Below are 17,799 nucleotides of genomic sequence, written 5' to 3'. Positions count from 1 at the left end.
TTTTGGTTTTGGAGGATGAACACACTGGCTAGATTATTTGAGCTGCTCTTCTAACTGATGCTACATCAAAGGATCAACTCTCTGCAGGAATTAACATGGTATTGTTCCTGATAAATGGTGTGCGTGCGTATATAGATGTGTGTGAGTGTGTGTGTTTGTGAATATGTGTAGAGGGTTGTATGGGTCATAGAGCACTTACTACAATTTTAGTCTCTGAAATGCACAAGCTTAACAAAATCCCTTCAATATTGCGTATAAAATGTCCTAAAGCACCATATCTTGAACTCCCTCTAACCTGATAAAGGCTTGCTTCAGCCACAATAAAATGTGTCATGTATTTTTTTTCTGAATCATTTGTTCCATTTAAGATAATTTGCTATTCCTTTTCAATTAATTTCAACCAGGTTTTGGTACGGTCCAACCTCTCCTGAAATGTTAAAAATGCGAGAAACCTTGTGCTCAGGAGGGCGGGTGTTTTGGTTCATACAAAGGCTACAATCCTCAGTAGTTAACTGAGCTTATACTACTTAATATCAAGCATTGAACCTGCAACGATATGTTATATTTCAAAATGTACTTTCACATTAGCTTGCTCAAATATAGAAACTTTGATTTAATAATGTGTGATTGTAATCACCACCATGTGGGGCGCTGGATAGCCTAGTGTTTATGTCTGTTCCCCTCATGCTCATCTTCATTGCAGCAGCCATGGGTTTGAATCTGAATTTGGCATTTTGCTGCATATCATTCCCTACTCTCTCCTCCCAACATTTCCTTTTACTCTTCAGCTGCCCCAACCAATAGCCAGGTGTTGAGTAGATGTCAAGATGCTAGCAGAGCAACAGAGTACACAGATTAGGCACAACACTTATGGGTAAGGTCAGACCACTGTGTTAAACTGTAAAACAAAAAAATCAGTTACAGAATAAACTTACGCAGCCAACGAAACTGATTTTACAGAGCGCTAACTGCCATGATAGTATACAAATGTATTTCTAGAGTAACTATTAGTGATTATTGGTAGGTCCAGAAGTTCATATTAAAATGGTATCTGTGATGGAATGTGCTGCTGAAGTGCGTTTCAAATGGCACAAAGACTGAAATATCCAGTTTAAAAATATATACTTTAGAAAAATTAAGAACTTTTGGCTTTATAAAAGTGAATCAAGAAGCCTTGTAGCATTTGTGTGGTATTAGTCATTATCAGCCTCAGCCATTTTTAAAATGAGTATCACAATTTAGGTATTATATATTATGAAATACTTCTTGTATTGTTTCCAATTTTTTAAGAAAGAATATGTGGCTGTTTAAAAAAGCAATAACCATTTAGCTGATGAGCTCAACAAGAGATGGCATGATCAGCCTGAATACAAACCAGTCCACTGCCATTCCAATACAAGGTCCTGTTCATGTCCCTCTCCACATCACCGTTCTCTGTACTAAAACACCCAGACTAGGAAAGTACAAAAAGATTGTTTCATGCTGATTCTATGGGGACTTTTGAGGTAATTAATGTTAGTATCACACACAAGCACGCACACACACACACACACACACACACACACACATGCACAGGCAGTAGCTACAAGTGTGCAACAATCTGGGACATGCTGTTATCCCAAAGCCAGACTTCTCCTTCCTATTTCCTCTCTCCCATCATCATTGTTATGTACTTCTTTACACCAAGGAAGAAAGACAATTACTCCCTTCTTCCGTTTTACTCTAAAACTGCTGCGTCATTAAAACCTGGATCTGTGCTATAGACTTATATCTTATGGGATGTAGTTCACCTAAAGGAAACAAAATAGTAAATTCTGTCAACACAATCCTTCTGATGACTCTTGAAACATATACCGGTAATTTACTGTTTTACATGAAAATTACAACATTATTTTATTCATCATGTCTGCTTTGCAATGAAATAAAAAACAAAGCTTGTAATCTGAGCCATAAGCCCTTTTTTCTAAAACAGGAACTTTTATCCGAATATACGGACCTTTTGAGGAACTAACCGCAGCAACCAGGGTCTAAATATAACTCTAGGGTAAATCATCATCTCTTATAAAAGACCCTGCTCAGGAGGTAGTACTTTTAAATGGCCCAGAACTTAAATTGGGTTAATCATGTGTTTTTCATAGCAATTATATGAACCATATGAACCATCATTTGAATGATGGTAAAGTACCAGTGCATGTCACAATACATGGGTTATGGCACAATAAACTGCACAGGTTGCAATGTTGTAAGCAAGGGGACATATGACGTCATAAGATGTTACTACTGTACTACCAGGAATCTGTGTACATTAGTTTAACATGAAAAACGTAACTAAAATGACCAAACATTTTATCATGATTATCATGCATACATATCAGTGCTTTCTTTCATCCCTGCTCTCTCTCTTGTTTTAACAAACAGATCACAAGACTGTCAGAGAAGTATTCCATTCCTCCTCTAACCTTACAATCAACATCGGTGCGCCACTTCCGCAAACAGAACAAAACAAAAAACTGGCCGCTCTAAACATTAGATGAAAGATTGTAAAGAGAGAATGACAAATTTGACGTTTTAGGCTCATACATCTCCCAGGACTACACTTGGACTGAAATGAACTTGGACTTAATGAACAGTACTGAGGGCATTGAGATGAACCATCCTGTCTTAGCAGATGCTTGTGTATACCGTTGCTCAAACAAAAGCACAATCAATCCGGTGTGGTATAACAGCTAAGAGAAAAAGCTCTGCTTCCAGTCATCAACTCAGTACAGAAGATCACAAATGTACTTCTAAATTCTCTTGAGAACATCTAGAAGTGAACATCTAGTGAGATTTAAACTCTGGACAATAAACAACATGAGATTTATAACACCTTTTCTCTAGCAGTTTCTATTGCCATGCCATCAGAGAACTCAACTCAATTTCAAATGTATAAACAAATGTGCTATTTTAACATTGAAACGAAAGTAGTTTGATTACAATTGACCTAAAAGATTGGTATATGGACTGTGCAATTGGGGGCAGCAGTTGCTCAGGGACTTGGGTAAGGAACTGGAGGGTCACCGGTTCAAGTCCTGATATGGACCAAGATACGGACGTTGGTCTAGTAGCTGAAGATTTGCCAGACCACTTCTCAAGCACTGCCAATGCGCCCTTGAGAAAGGCACTAAGCTCCCTCCAGTGAGGGCAGACACCGCACTCTGACATCTCTCCAAAGTACATTATCTGTCTGTCTGTCTGTCTGTCTGTCTGTCTGTCTGTCTGTCTTAACTGGCTTCATGCCATAAATAAAAGTATAAACACAAAGTCTACCAAAGTTAAATTCCTTGTGTGTTAAACATACCTAGCCAATAAAGCTGACTCTGAAATAGACATCAGGTTGAAGCCCAGCTTGCTGAAGAATGTTTAAAACAGCTAATAAACTCAATCCACACCTTCCCTTTATTAGCAGTTCCTGATTTATAGTAATCTGGATTAAAACATCTGGATCAAACCACTTATAAGCTGCTGGAGCACAGCTAACTCTACCTATTGCCCCTCAAACTAGCACTCCCTTGCTGCTTTTAGCATTGTCAAGAATTGACAATAGAACATACAATAGAATTGAGGAGTGATAACAGTGTGCAAACAGCATCATGCTAGGTTTAAGCTAGTGGTCCACGGTTGGTTGACGCAGCTGGATGATTCCTAAGTATTACGTAGCATGCAAGCCACTGGCCTAATTCCACAAATCTGCTGGCCTAAATCACAGGGACTCTGCAAATAAATGAGAGCTGTCCTGAGAGCAGCAGGGTTTTAGCCATAGCATAGAGGTGTAGATGACACACGGGGATTGTGATGCACCGTGTATTGGTTGGATGCTTCATCCTGTCATATAATTTAAAGTTTTTTAAGTCCGAAATTAGAATGTGCCAGTATTAGAATAATCCCAGCAGCGAATATATCCTAGCCTTTTTTGCGCATTACGGTAAATCTACTACCAAACCTATTCTGGAGGCCAGTTCCATAAAGTGTTGAAACAGGAAAAGCAATCAATGGTAGGATTATGACTCTCTTTTTATACTCAGCTGTTACATGGTCAATGAATCTTTTGCGGCCATCTTTCATCTTCACAGCCTCAACAATTCAGTAAATAAATCTGATCTTTTATCAAGTCATTTAATCCAGATCTTTTGAGTTCTCATTAATTATCTGCAACAAATAGCCATCAAATCTTTCAGATCTGTCTTAAACCGCGCCCACACTTGGTACACAGTGGCTGGTACAGGAAAAATCTGGTCGTATTCGTGTCAGTGATGAGAAAGACTGAGGATCACATGTTCAGATCAAGGATGTGACTCTTAGCAACTTTTGATGGTTAGAAGAAGACAACGAAGGATTAAAGCTAGCTTAAGCAATAACTTTAAGGAACAGTGGTTAATGCAAGGAAAAGGATGGCAGCAGACAGTGCAAGGTATGCAACTTTGGCTATATTTAGCTAAGTAAGCTAGTGGAGTGAGCACATCTGTCTGACTGACCTTTCTCACTGATGCTTTCCATGTCCACGTCCTCACAGCTGGTGTACTCAGGCGTGGAGCCACCCTCCTCTTCTGAGCTGCTGATAGACATCTGCCTCTTGTTGACTCCGCGCTTACTCTTGTACGTCCGTGGAGGGGGCGGCCGTAAAGATTCAGACTGGTCCGAGCTTTGGGAGTCCTTCCTCAGCAGGTTATCCCCACCCTTGTCTCTTGGTGTCCGTGTTGTGCCGGGATCTAGGCGGCCTTTGTTAGGACCCCAATCTGGAGGCACCAGTTCCCCAGGTTGAGGTCCTGATCTCACTCCACCTCCGGCTGGTGGAGCTCCCCCTCCAACCCCCACGGTCCTATCCACAGAGTAGGCTCTGTGGTTCTCCAGGCCAGCCTTGCGGTCTCCCTCCCTACCTCCACCCCTCCTTGCAAGTCGATTCTCGGGCACCTCCCCTGCACTGCCTCCTTCAGGTCCCAGTCCCACCTCATTGATGGCCAAATCACTATGTCGTCTTTCATGGCGGACCTTGGAAACCTTAGCATGCATGCGCATCTCCTGTTCCTCTTTCTGTGGTTTTACTGGGTACCGTGCCAGGTTGGGGTCACTACGGTAACGATTCTGAAACTCCTCTTCACGACGCTTGCGTTCTCTCTGCTCTTCATCCTCTGGGCGTCTTCGGTGGGTTTCTGAAAAACAAAAGTTTTCCTGCCCCTCCTCGTAGTCCTGAGAATGGATCTTCTCCAGCCTCCGTCCTTCTCCCAACCGCCTCTCTCCTCTTTCCCCAGACATCACTCTCTCATCCAAGGACGACTGAGACGGCAACTTCCCAGCAGCTCTGCGACCACTTCCCCGACCCGTTCCTCCCTTACCATTTTGTTCATGGAGGGACACTGGCCTTTTCCTGAATAAGAGAAGTATTAATACAAGAATGCATCATGTAGTCTACAGACAGGTTTGAAGGATCTGTTCAAAAATAAGATGGGAGACAAGTGTTTTGTGAAACTATATTAAGTTAAAAAAAAACCTTAGTCACTTTAGATGAATGCAGAATACAAATAAAATCAAAGATCTTCAGACACATATCTGTGACCCAGCTTCTCCATTGGTTTAACTAGAACAGACACAGATCTATTTTCTATCCAAAGGGATTAATATACCACAGCTTTAGCCTGTCTCCGCTTTCTCAGTTTTTAATAAATATTAATCTCAAATTCTTCACTTCATAATGCTAAAGAAACAACAGGCAAGAGTTGTACAATGAGAATTCCTGCAGTATCTGCAACATATGTTTAGTGTGTGTATCTTCATTTGTATGCTTACTTTTCTTTAGGTGGCTCACTTTGAGACCGTGTCCCGGGCATGTTGTCAGCACCCTTGGCAGCAGTGACGCCAGAGGGTGGCTGTGTCCCGTCTTGTGGCCCTGTATTGCCAGAGGACGAGGCTTGGGATCTGGAGCGGAGTAGTTTTCCGTTTCGTTGAGCCTCACCTCCTGTGGTTAGGTTGTTTAAGGAGGTGCCCAGGCTCCCAGGCCGCACCCCTGATCCAGAAAACCATTCTCCTGATTTGGTGAGAATCTCCTGCTGTTTACGGCATAGGTTGCATACCCACATCACCTACAGGAGGGGAAGAGACAAAACGTGTTTGCACAGCGGGCTCAGAGTTATGAAAAAAAAAAACATTAACCAAATAGTTGTTGGACATGCTTGAATCCATAAAGTTGCGGGATTGTCAACATTCATCTGGCACAATTTATTCTCTTAAACATACAGCCTTGGATCACAAGAAGGAAACACTGTATACTTAGTAGATAGAATATCACATTGGGATTTGTGGTGGTGGTACTATCTATCTATCTATCTATCTATCTATCTATCTATCTATCTATCTATCTATCTATCTATCTATCTATCTATCTATCTATCTTTCACAAACATTGAACAGTGTCTGTCACCTCACATGAATTTGAATCTCTAACCTGTGCAACAGCTATTAAGATATCAGAGAGCATGTCCATAAGACTAGTATGATACATTGCCATGTCAACATTACCAAAATGTTAACAAATAGCAAACGCGAAGATAAGTTCTGTTTTGCTTTCTACAAAAAAACTTCAGGCACTTAAAAACTCATGGTTCACCTCTGCTCTGATGCCAGTGCTGCAACCTTTTCGACTTCTAATGCAAATGATTTGCTACTGAAATCAAATATTATAATATCAATTCTGGAGAAGAGTTTGAAAAGCAAAAAAAATAAATGTTTGTTTCTTCCTTTTAAAAAGAAAAGGAGCAAAGCTATCTTCTTCACTGCATTACTCATCATGCTGGCAATGATTTACTGTCATTAAACTCTTGAACACGACTGTAAAGTAAGATTGATGAACAGAGTCACATACAGAAGGCATGATTGAATTTTATTTCTTCTCATACTATGTGAAATCCATGGAAGACATGAGATACTCACATTGAGCCATGGCTACTGAATATCACCTCACTTCAGCAGCAAAAAAACAGGATTTATCTCCCTCCGTATATAATCCCAGCGGTTTATTTTCAGTAAAATAAATCCAGGGCATCGAAGAAGGAAAACACAATCGTCTCTTGTATTCCACTCTGCACAACCTTGGCTCAAGTTAGAAGCAAACCACCACTGGGAACTCCAGAAATCCCCAAAATGTTACTCCTTGATGGTCAGTGGGAATGCACTCTTAGCCCTCAGTGTAGCAGTTAGCGGTTAGCCTTCAGAGTGCCAAAGCACATTCATCATGGCCTGATTGAATCCCAGTTGGCGCATGTCCAGACTAATCTAAAGTAAATCAGCCGCCCGCACGGCCCACAGCTGTCCAGCGGACATCCAGCTGCAAAATACCGTCTCTCTCTCTTTCTCTCGCTCTCTCTCTCTCTCTTTCTCTCCCTCTCTCTCTCTCTCCCTCTCTCTCTTCCCCTGACTTTATCCACCTCTTTACCTCAACGGAGGGGCAACAGATTAGCAGTCGGCAGTAATCCTTTCAGCTCCTCACCATTATTCAACCCATCATCGGCTGACAATACTAGCTCACAAATCAGAATTTCCAGCTTATAAACCCCCCTGAGGCACAACTGTACACAGGTTACAAATTAAGACCACAAGCAAGTAAGACCCCCCTTCAGTCTTTTTTCCAATTGCATGATGGGGAAACTCAGCTGCCTCGTATACATCAACAGCGCAACTTGGAAAACATTTTCTTATATACAGTTACGTAAAATTTTGAATAATTTGCCACTTAAGTTCAATTCCCAAGAACAGAAAATGTAGAATCATGCTTTCATATCCATAACTAACACAGGTAAAGCATGTTTATACCAGGGATTTAAAAAAAACTCAAGGCCAAGCTGATTTTGAAAGAAACAGTTGTCTCATGAGAGCTCATCTGAGATGTGAGCAGTAAAGCATTTCTGTGTATACTAGTATCATTAAAATGTTGTGCAAAATGTTATAACCCTATATTTCAGTATGGACCCCTTTGCAGCAATATCAAAAGCTTAGAGCAATTTAAAACGTTTTACATAACTTTTGTCTAATATAAAAAAAAAAACCTTGAGTACAGTGCAGCGGATAGGATCCAAAAAAAATGCCACCATGCAAACCATAACTATGATGACACAACAAGAGATGTACTGCTTTTCTACACATTAAAAAACGCAGGACTGTAATATTTTTGCAGTGTATAAACAAATAATTCCCTTTGCAGCCCATCATTTCTTTGTGTTAACTCTGTTACTGTGCATTGTTGGGAGAGTGATGACCCGTATGTTTCTATAGGTTGATTTTCTAGTAGCCGCCAAACAAAATGGAGTGAATGCTGTAATCCACAAGCTTAATCCTTGAATGAGAACTTCATATAGAAGAACAAACATAATGGAAGAACGGACTGTGTATGTTATCACACAAAACAAATACAAAATCGCATTTTATAATGGCATAGCTGCATGGGTTTGATATGTGCTTTAGACCATACAGCACAGATGGGGGGACAGTAGAAAACAATGAAGAAGTTAGATGCCACATGAGCACACACTCACTCACTCACACGCACGCAAACATTCACACACACACTCGCACACACAAAGGGTATTATACATATAATCCTTCACTGGAGTGATTGTGCTCTGTTTTCCTGGATAGCCTGAAAGATATCACAGGGGGAATTAATTATGTGTGTACTGAACTGTGTGTGTGTACGTGTGTGTGCGTGCGTGCATGTTTGTGTACATAAGATGCAGAAGCTCCACCCTGTAATGTGTGCGGAACATGTATTCTCAGTGGTATCTGCTGCTGGACAAGCCGGAGTGTGATGTCAGACCCTCAGCCAGCTAAGCCAACCAATCATTTCACTCCGTCCAGAGGCAGCCCACTCTGGTGTCAGCTCGAGTTCATCGCTCTGCCTCACTGCACGATGTGAAGGGCTGCAGTGCCGTGAGAATGAGTTTGCGTGTGCATATATGTGATCAGTATGTATATAGGAAATTTCTGAAACCTTCTTGCCTGGAAGACGAGTGTGGCGTGGGCGACTGCCCGTAGGCGAGGTGTGTGTGTGTGTATGTGCATGTGTGTCTAGAATATGCAGTGCCATCTCTCTCATGAAATTATGTCAACCTCCTTCTGCCTAAAAATGTGTTTCTCCATGGTAACCAAAACCACAGAAATCAGCCAGTGAGAAAAGGGGAACAAAGCGGTGTGTGCATGTGTGTTGTTGGTGTGTGTGTTTGACGGAGTGTTAGCCTTTTTTCCTTAACCCCGGAAGCATTTAAGTGGCGGCCATGAAAAGAGTGGTTCGAATTCTCAAAAAGTTAAGGAAAGGTGGGTCAATGCTTCCTTTATAACCTCCTTTAGCATAGGAAACACTGGACCATCCTTTACGAAAGAAGATGAGAAAGTGCCTCCCCACAATTTATTGCGGCTGCAACTTTTAAAGGGATTCGTGTGTTCGATCGTTGATGATAACTAACGATCTGTTGGAGAAGAAATGTGCATTTGGTTTCTATATTGATTTGATTAATCATTTGTTAGGAGCTTTCCATTCCTTTTCTTTCTTTCTTTTTATTTTATGTGTGAAGAAGGTTTACTTTTGTACATTGTTTCATGTTTAGTGGAGATGCTTTGCTGTTATTTGAAGTTGATTTAATACAAGAAATTGTAATAGGCCTATAAAACCTTGTTGATTAAAAAAGAAATGGGATGCAGATCATGGAAGTTAGCACTGCAATAATTTGCCTGAACAATCTTAAACCCAGAGGTGGTGAACGTGATGCGGATGTTGTAAAACGGCCAAAGTGAAGTATCCTGGAATCTTATATAGACCTTATTTTTTAATTCCAATCTTGTATAAGGAATATATTACTGGTAAGAAGGCTCTGGGGAAAGATTTTTAGACAAGCTTTTTGTAGTCCAACCACGGCAGACCCATGTCACTAATCTCCGTTGCGTCGCATCATTATTACGTCGCCTAGTGGAAATGTGGTGGGAGTGTCAGAACAATGCGATCACCTTTCCCTAAGTCTTTTATGAACTCTCCTAACACCTTTCCTAAACCATATGATGTTTTCAATGGGTTGAGATAAAGTGGATAGTAAAAGTAGATAGTAGGAATAATCTGAATGCACCCAAAGAAAAATAGAGCGTGTCACCACTAACTGACAGCAAAGGAGGCGGCAGTAGCTCAGTCTGTAGGGACTTGGGTTGGGAACCGGAGGGTCGCCGGTTCAAGTCCTGGCACGGACCAAGTCCGGAAACTGGTCTGGTAGCTGGAGAGGTGCCAGTCCATTTCCTGAGCACTGCCGAGGTGCCCCTGAGCAAGGCACCGAACCCCAAAAACTGCTCTGGAGCGCCCGCTGTGGGCAGCAACCTCACTCTGAGACCTCTCCATTAATGCAGAGTGAAAACCGAATTTCCCCTCGTGGGATTAATAAAGTATATAAAAAAAAATAAAAAAAAGGGAACTAAAACAAACTGTACAAATGTATTTAGTGAGCTTCTGGGTGGGCATGTCTTACAGCTTCGCTCCATAATTTGCTAATACAGCTCCGACCAAGTCTTCAGAGAGGCAGTACACCACTTCACTGTCGCCTCACTCTTGTGTTAAAAACTTTGCATAGGTTTAGTATGAACGCTACATGTTTGTATTCAGATCTCTTTTAGGTTCACGCATGCAGTTCGACCAAGAATAAAACAGGACATGTTTAGTATTGAACGTGTGGAAGGGGAATAGTTCTGTCTTTCTTTGCTTTAAATTTCCAAGTCCCTCTTTCTAATACTCTCTCCTGACATGTGTCCCTTTTTTTTATTTCTTTTGATTGTCCATGCTCTCCATCCTGTCTCTTCAACTAGCTCGCTTCAACTACTCTTGTTTTCCCTCTACTCTTACTGTATACTTTTATTTAATTCCCCTGCTTCCATTCCTCTCTTTTCGTATACTTTGACCCTTCATTTTATTTCTTTATTTGAAGTCTCCTTTCCTTTTCCTCCCCTTTCCTTTCAACACTTTATTTAATATTTAACCTTCTGCCATTTTACTTCTTTTGTGTTTCCTCCTTAAATCACTCTTTTACCCTCCTTTACGTTTATGTTGCTTCCTGGCCTTTCTCTTCTGACCAATTATGTCCAATTCCTTCTACTCCTTAATTTTTTATTCCATTTCCTGCACTCAACTTTTTCCATTTATTTTCTTATTTTATTTCTCCTCCCCCTCTAGCACAACTGACACACCTGGCTGACTTGACAAATGAAGACACCACAAACCTGTCACTCATAGGTATCCATCTCACACCCCTTCCCTTCATCTCCCGCCCCCAGCAATGCTCCATCCATCTGCTGACAAAATGGTGAAGACGTTGTTGCTGCCGCAGCTCAGCCGACAGCAGCAGCATTCAACAAACCGCTCAAAGCAAGAACAGCATTCGTTTAGCTCTGGATTGTGTGAACATCAGCTTTTCCTTCAATGGGCTGAACAAACGGGAGCGACGGGGGAGGGGAGAGGCATTGGTGAAGGTGTGGTTGGCTTTCAGCGAGCGCGTGCGGTGACCCTACCAACAACACACACATTGATAGAATGATATATGATGCAGCACTGGGTGTAAACTGCCATCGTTAAGTGAATGGTAAATCTTGAATGGTGGGATGAAGAAAGACGACCGCAAAAGACATAATGCTCCATTTCCTCTAATAAGGTAGTAGATCAACTCTGCAAGCAGGCAAAACACGCTCGAGGAATGTTGAGAGCAAATCAGAGCTTTGGTGGCTGTAAATCCAAGCTGGCTGCACATTTCTGATCTCAAGATCATGGAGAAAAGTCTCTAGCTGCTTCCTGTGATCTACATCCCTGAACAAGTAGGCTTGTTACAATTAAACAATAATACTATAGCTTATGTGTTGTGAATATTATTGAATTCCAAATAGGCACATACAGTATAACGAGCGCTTTCTTGATAAGCCCCCATCAGCGGGCGGGAACACATCAATTGCCTGTGCTTGCTGACACTGCTTAAAATACTTTCATTTTGGTGATCTGTTTCTATTCAACCTTCAAATTATTATAGCAGTTATGTTGTACATTTCCTTCATATCCACAAAAATGACCATTAGTGTTTGTGTTGGCATCTACCCTTATAGGTCTTCAGTAGTACTTAGTCATAAATTGGCTGGATTTAGACAGAAAAATCTATTTCAGTAAAACAAGGTTTTGGTTGAAACGGGGAGCTCTATTCTAATGACGCAAAGGATTTTATTCTCCAAATTCATCATCCAACCCATAGAGTCCAAACGCCAAAAAATGTCTGTAAAATTACATCTTCATATTATTCATTGCAATAAATAATGTTCTATATTCACTTGTCTCTCCTGATTGATATAGCGGGCAGAACACATTGAAGTCAAAGTGCACATTTTTGTTGACCCATCCAACCACAACCTCAACTAAGCTGTATATAAGAAATGGAGATTACCACTGTGATGTTTCCCATTAGTGGGTGGACTGTGGATAGAGTTTTGAATTCTGCCTGTAACCATGTTGGTTTTTAAAGAGCCTCAAGAAACAACCGTTTGAAAGTAAGAGGGTAGCTGAGAGGAGCAGCTAATGCTAGTTTGCATGTAAGGTGCAACCATTATTCCTGGTAACTGTCTAATTCTGATGGCTATTTGGCCATTTTTCTTATTTTGGCTTCTTGGCTAATGCTAAATTACAGAAGTTAAGTGAGCCAGTCACCAGTCAGTCTGACTAAATTTATATAACATGTATCCTGTATCCATATGTAACACACACAAGTAACATGTTCTCTTCCGCCTTTGCTCATTCAAGGTGCTGCCTTGTTATCAATGCTAGCTAAGGAACCGAATTAAAAGCAACATTAGAATGGACACTACTGTTGTGTCGTCTGCTACATATAATGATTTTCTTGTCCATGTGGCTATAGTGTTTTTGCCAGATGAGGTCAAATTGGTATTATTATTACACATACAATGTAAGCCTTACTTAATCTTATCAGTCAGCTTAAAAAACAAGATTTTGATGTAATATGTGTGACCTCATTCTTCCAGGAAATGTGTGCAGTTTCAGAGTGGTGTCTGAGATAAAAACAGATGGACTAAGAGTTAAATGGAGATGCTTTTGAATCGGTAAAAGGTGCAAGAGAGTGTTACAGAGACTAAAGCAGATGCTCTCTAGATTCTGAGAGAGAGGAGAAGGAGGAGGAGACAGCAACGGGTTAGCTATCTTATACTGAGAAACATGATTGAGATGATGCAGTGCATCCTCCCTGCCAGTAAAAAAAAGGTGCAGTGTCAGCTTGATTTAGAAAGGAGTGTGGCTTTATCAGTGTGACTATAAACCTGTGTTTAGTGTTTGTGTGAGCGTGCTGAGTGTTAAAGGAGACACACACACACACATCTATTATGTGGGGAAAAATGTAAGCTGTATTTATCACAGTAATGAATGAATGTTTGAGTGCTGCAATGGAGTAATGTGTGAGTGGCAATTATCTTGTTAAAGATTTTTGCTTTTCGTTCGAGATTTTTCTATGTGATATTAGTTGCACATTCAAAATGAAGGACTTCAATTAATGGTTTAAGTGTGAGCACTTGAACCATAGACTGTACTGTATAAAGTGATAAATGACATAACTCCATAAACCGCAGCCAAAAAATGTTTAGCTCCCCCTACTGACTGGCTATGGTATTGTTCATGAACAATAAAGCGTCCATGTTGACAGATGAGACATGGGTCAAATTTGAAAATTAGATATCGCTCCCGTGAAGCTGTGTGCACCAGAAAAGCAGAGAAGAGGAGCAATAGAGAGAGGAAATATAACACAAGAGTCACTGAATTTGCTGTAACCATAAGTATCTGCTTCAAACTGAAAAAGACTATTTATGCTGAACTGAAGGATCTCTGCATTTTTTTCCTGTAAGTTGTGTTTTGGTATGCAAAATGTACAGGAAGTCAATACTGCTGCGCCACCAGCTACCAGCCACCAGCCATTTTCGGGATTGCTTGACTTCATTTTTGTACAAGTGGAGGAGCTGGGGACACATGCTCAATCTGTATAGTAAATGACTTGAACACATAACATTGCCTCTATCATTACGTGTTCCAGGGTGATTCTGGCTCATAATCATAGTCATGCCCTTTTAGTCATAACACCAGAGATCTGCTTTGCTAAAATTACTGTTGAAATTCCTTATTTCTTATCACATTATATAATTACTTGTGTATGTGTGAATGAGGAATAGGTTCTTGTTTGCTATCCACTGGGAGGCAGAGCTTGGTTACAAAGGATACAGCTTGTTAGCCGTTTGTTCAGTTTCTGAGAGCCATCCGGAGCGGACATTAAACACACATAAACAAACACTCAGCCATTAACAAGCTGTAGCTCCAGCTATAGCAGGGACAGCTTGACAGAGAGGACCATGATATGCACATCAACTACTTCAGAGCTATAGATTAACCTTTCCACCACACACTACAATTTACATTAACTTGAAACTACTGGTAATTAATAATGTGTTCTGTTTAGAAAACAGGGACCTGTAGTTCACAGGTCATTCATGTCCATCATTTTGTAACGAGATGCTATTTAAATAGCACTATGAATTTAACATCATGTTTCAGCAGCAAATACTACTTAAATACTACTCACCAAAAACATACATTTGACTAATAAATGGGCTTGAGTTTATATAGTGTCCACACACTGATGCCAGAAGCTGCTATGTAGTTTCCATCAATATAAACAGTGTGCTGTCAAGGTGGCCAGGGGTTTTACAACCACAGCTGAAATGTCACTGGCCACCTCTACTGGCGTACCAGATCGGATATGTAGCAAACAATTGAAAGTTCAATACTGGAAATTCAAGTATTAATTACACATTGTCAAGTATCTGAAAATGCAAGCACCATTTGCAAATACTAATCTAATATATGCTGGCCTGGTGTTTGACTGACATCATCTCAACAAGCTGGTATGGCGAGTTACTTTGCTTATATGATTTTGTCTTTAATGCAGTATTAGGCTAACACCATCTACAAATAACAACAGAAATCCAAAGCTTGACAGACCAGTCAAAAAGACCTAGCGCTAAAGCTAGTCAGCCTTTATTCTTTGGATTTGATTTATTATTTGACATATAGCAGATATGAGTAGTTGATTCAGTTCAGATTCAACTCTATACTGATTGCTGTTCTTTTTATATTTGCTACTTAATACAAAAATCCAAAGATTTTTCTTTCAAAAAGTCAATGAATCAGCAGTAATAAAAGTAGTAGAAAGATCAAGATATTTTAAAGCACAGTCATGAATAAGATATAGAGATCAAATCAATTAAATATACACACCACAACAAACACCAAAAGCATAAAAAAAAGTCCTTGAAAAAAATACTGCACATACAAAAACCACATGTGATCACATATACATACACACACAATGAGTAACTTTTCGTATGCTTGGGAGAATAGATTTAAGTTTAGCTTTAAAGTAGAGAGAGTTGTGATAGACCTCAGGTCAGGAGGTAGTTTTTTTTTCCAGAGAGATGGACCACAGTAGTTAAAGGCCCCTCTCCGAACTTTGATCGTATTTTGAGTATGGCTTAAAGACCCCCCGACTGATGACCTGAGGAACCAGCTTTGGTTGTACACTTTTTATAATCCTACAATAAAAATGATTGAACTATCTTCACTGTTTCTGACTTTGACTGGATTCATCGGTAACAAACTGTCTGGTGACATTTGGCAGGGACCAAGCATTGAAGGGACGTGGTCAGTGGACAAAGTGGAACATACACCTGGGCCCCTCCCGTCTCTCCATGGCAGGCTGGTCTGGTCTCAAACACACAGGCAGGGAAAGCATGCACAGGCATGAGTGTATCCAGTATGCATCCAGATATATGTCTTGGTAGTGTGCTCTCTAATAAGCATGCCAGCTAAAATGCCAGTCATCCATCCATAATTTTGTGATTGAGATTTATTTCAGTATCCATTGTTCCCCTTTAAGTACAGCCATGCCTACAGCCATAGGAAGAGGGGTCAGGACGGGTCAGAGGGGTCAAACTAGGGCTGTATAAGACTCAGATTTTTGTCAGTCGAAACAGATTTGACAGCTTAGATTTTTCCTCCTTTCTTTTCAGTTTAGCTCCACAACAAACTTGTTTTATCATCAGCACATTTATTAGAAATGACTGCTGGATTTTTTAAAATCCCAGCTGGCTACCTTTTTTTTAAAAATCACCAATAGTTACATGTTGTGGTGTTTCTATTATGTATATAACATCTACATATTTTTTATCAGTTATAAATGCACAAATTACATTTTAATAAGGAACATGAGAACATAAAAGATCACGTAATGTCTGTTTTCATCTATTAACAGGAGAAAAGAAGAATCAAAAGAAAAGCAGCTGAGCAAAAGTGGCTCAGCTCACAGTCCATGAAACCTTGAACAAGAGGCTATAGTTAAAGGTTTTTAACATTAAACATGCTGTACATGATATCAGGGGAGGATGAGACATCTGCAGATGAATCAGTTCCTGTTTATGATGCAAATTGAACAAATGAGGTTAACAACATGTTAGGCACAAGCTATGAAACAGCTCAGCTTGCAGCCCCTCCTGATGTTCCTCTGTCCACACAAAGTAGACTTTAAGAAAAACAAATACGTTTAACGTCAAATGTCTTTTGCATAGTTTAAATTTGTTTTAGGGTTAGGGTCTGTTTGCTGGATATGTATAACATATACAAATATTTGGCAGGAACACTTAGGCCTTGTCCACAGGTAGCCGGGTTTTTGTGAAAAAGAACTTACATACACACAAACTCGCTTTTAGAAAAAAAATTAATCTACACATAACCGCAGAAGTGCGTTTTTAAGCACATTCATACTGTTTCCGAATGTAAACACAGGTCGCATATGTGACGTAAGAACATATTTTGTCGCAGGCAGTGACGTTTCGAAACGCAAAACCCCAGTTATTGACGTCCACATGCAAACGCATAAATGGAGAATTCGCAAATCTTCACTTTGGTCTGAGGTTTTTAAAAGCTTCATTTTTATGCCATAAATCTGCGTTTTCGTGTGGATGAGAGGCCAAAATGTAGAAAAATATCTTCGTTTTGTGAGATACCTGGCTACGTGTGGACAGGGCTTTAAGCTAGCAGCCTTTCCTGACTTCCTGTGTATGTAGAAGAGCATCAGAGAAACTCTTATTTCACAGTAACATAGCTTCATTTTTGTATCTGGCTTTAACTTGCGTGAAGGAATCCTAATCTTGGAATTAATCTGAGTACCTGAAAGTGCTAGGCAGCTCAACAACCCATCCTGTTCTCCCATGTCTGCACAAAGAAATGCCTTAAACACTGACTTTAAAAAGGAAACTGCCTAATTATGAGTCCAATGGTTGCAATTACTGAGTCTTTTTTTGGCTGAGTGGAGGAGACTTAGACAATTCAGCTGTCCTGTCTGAAACCCTCAATTTAAGTTAACTTCATATTCTAAGAAAAAAAGAAAAGCCTGCACACTCATTCAGTTATAGTAAAGATTCCTCCTTAATTTTAATATATTTATTTTAAATAAATAATTTGCTTAAAGAACTTCTGGTGGCACTGTTTAAAACTTTTTTATTTTTATTTGCTGTCACAATCTGAAATTAGAAAAAAAGGGAAAAATCTAAAATAAAAACAACTCATGGTCTCAAGTTTCTGTTTTCATATTTTCATCAATGTATCACTGTATGGTTTGGATCCGATTGATGTTGATGATTTGTGCTATGGATAAA

General features: G+C 40.1%; 1 protein-coding gene across 6 annotated transcripts in view; it reads right to left on the bottom strand.

Annotated features, from left to right (window-relative positions):
• The window catches only part of rims1b (regulating synaptic membrane exocytosis 1b), a 76,474-nt gene that overhangs the window by 32,224 nt on the left and 26,451 nt on the right, over nt 1-17,799 (bottom strand). For 5 of the 6 annotated variants that reach the window (XM_079337745.1, XM_079337746.1, XM_079337742.1 and 2 more), the window contains 2 exons: nt 5,824-6,116; nt 4,515-5,404 (listed from right to left, as the gene is read on the bottom strand). In XM_079337745.1, coding sequence (XP_079193871.1) covers nt 4,515-5,404; nt 5,824-6,116 — 1,183 coding nt within the window. Of the gene's footprint in view, nt 1-4,514; nt 5,405-5,823; nt 6,117-6,963; nt 7,452-17,799 lie in introns of those variants that run through there. The other variant, XM_079337744.1, reaches the window with a different exon arrangement.

This window comes from Symphodus melops, assembly GCF_947650265.1.
Source record: "Symphodus melops genome assembly, chromosome: 2".
NCBI lineage: Eukaryota > Metazoa > Chordata > Actinopteri > Labriformes > Labridae > Symphodus > Symphodus melops.
Note: the sequence above shows the minus strand (reverse complement) of the source record. Positions and strands in the feature narration are given on the sequence as shown.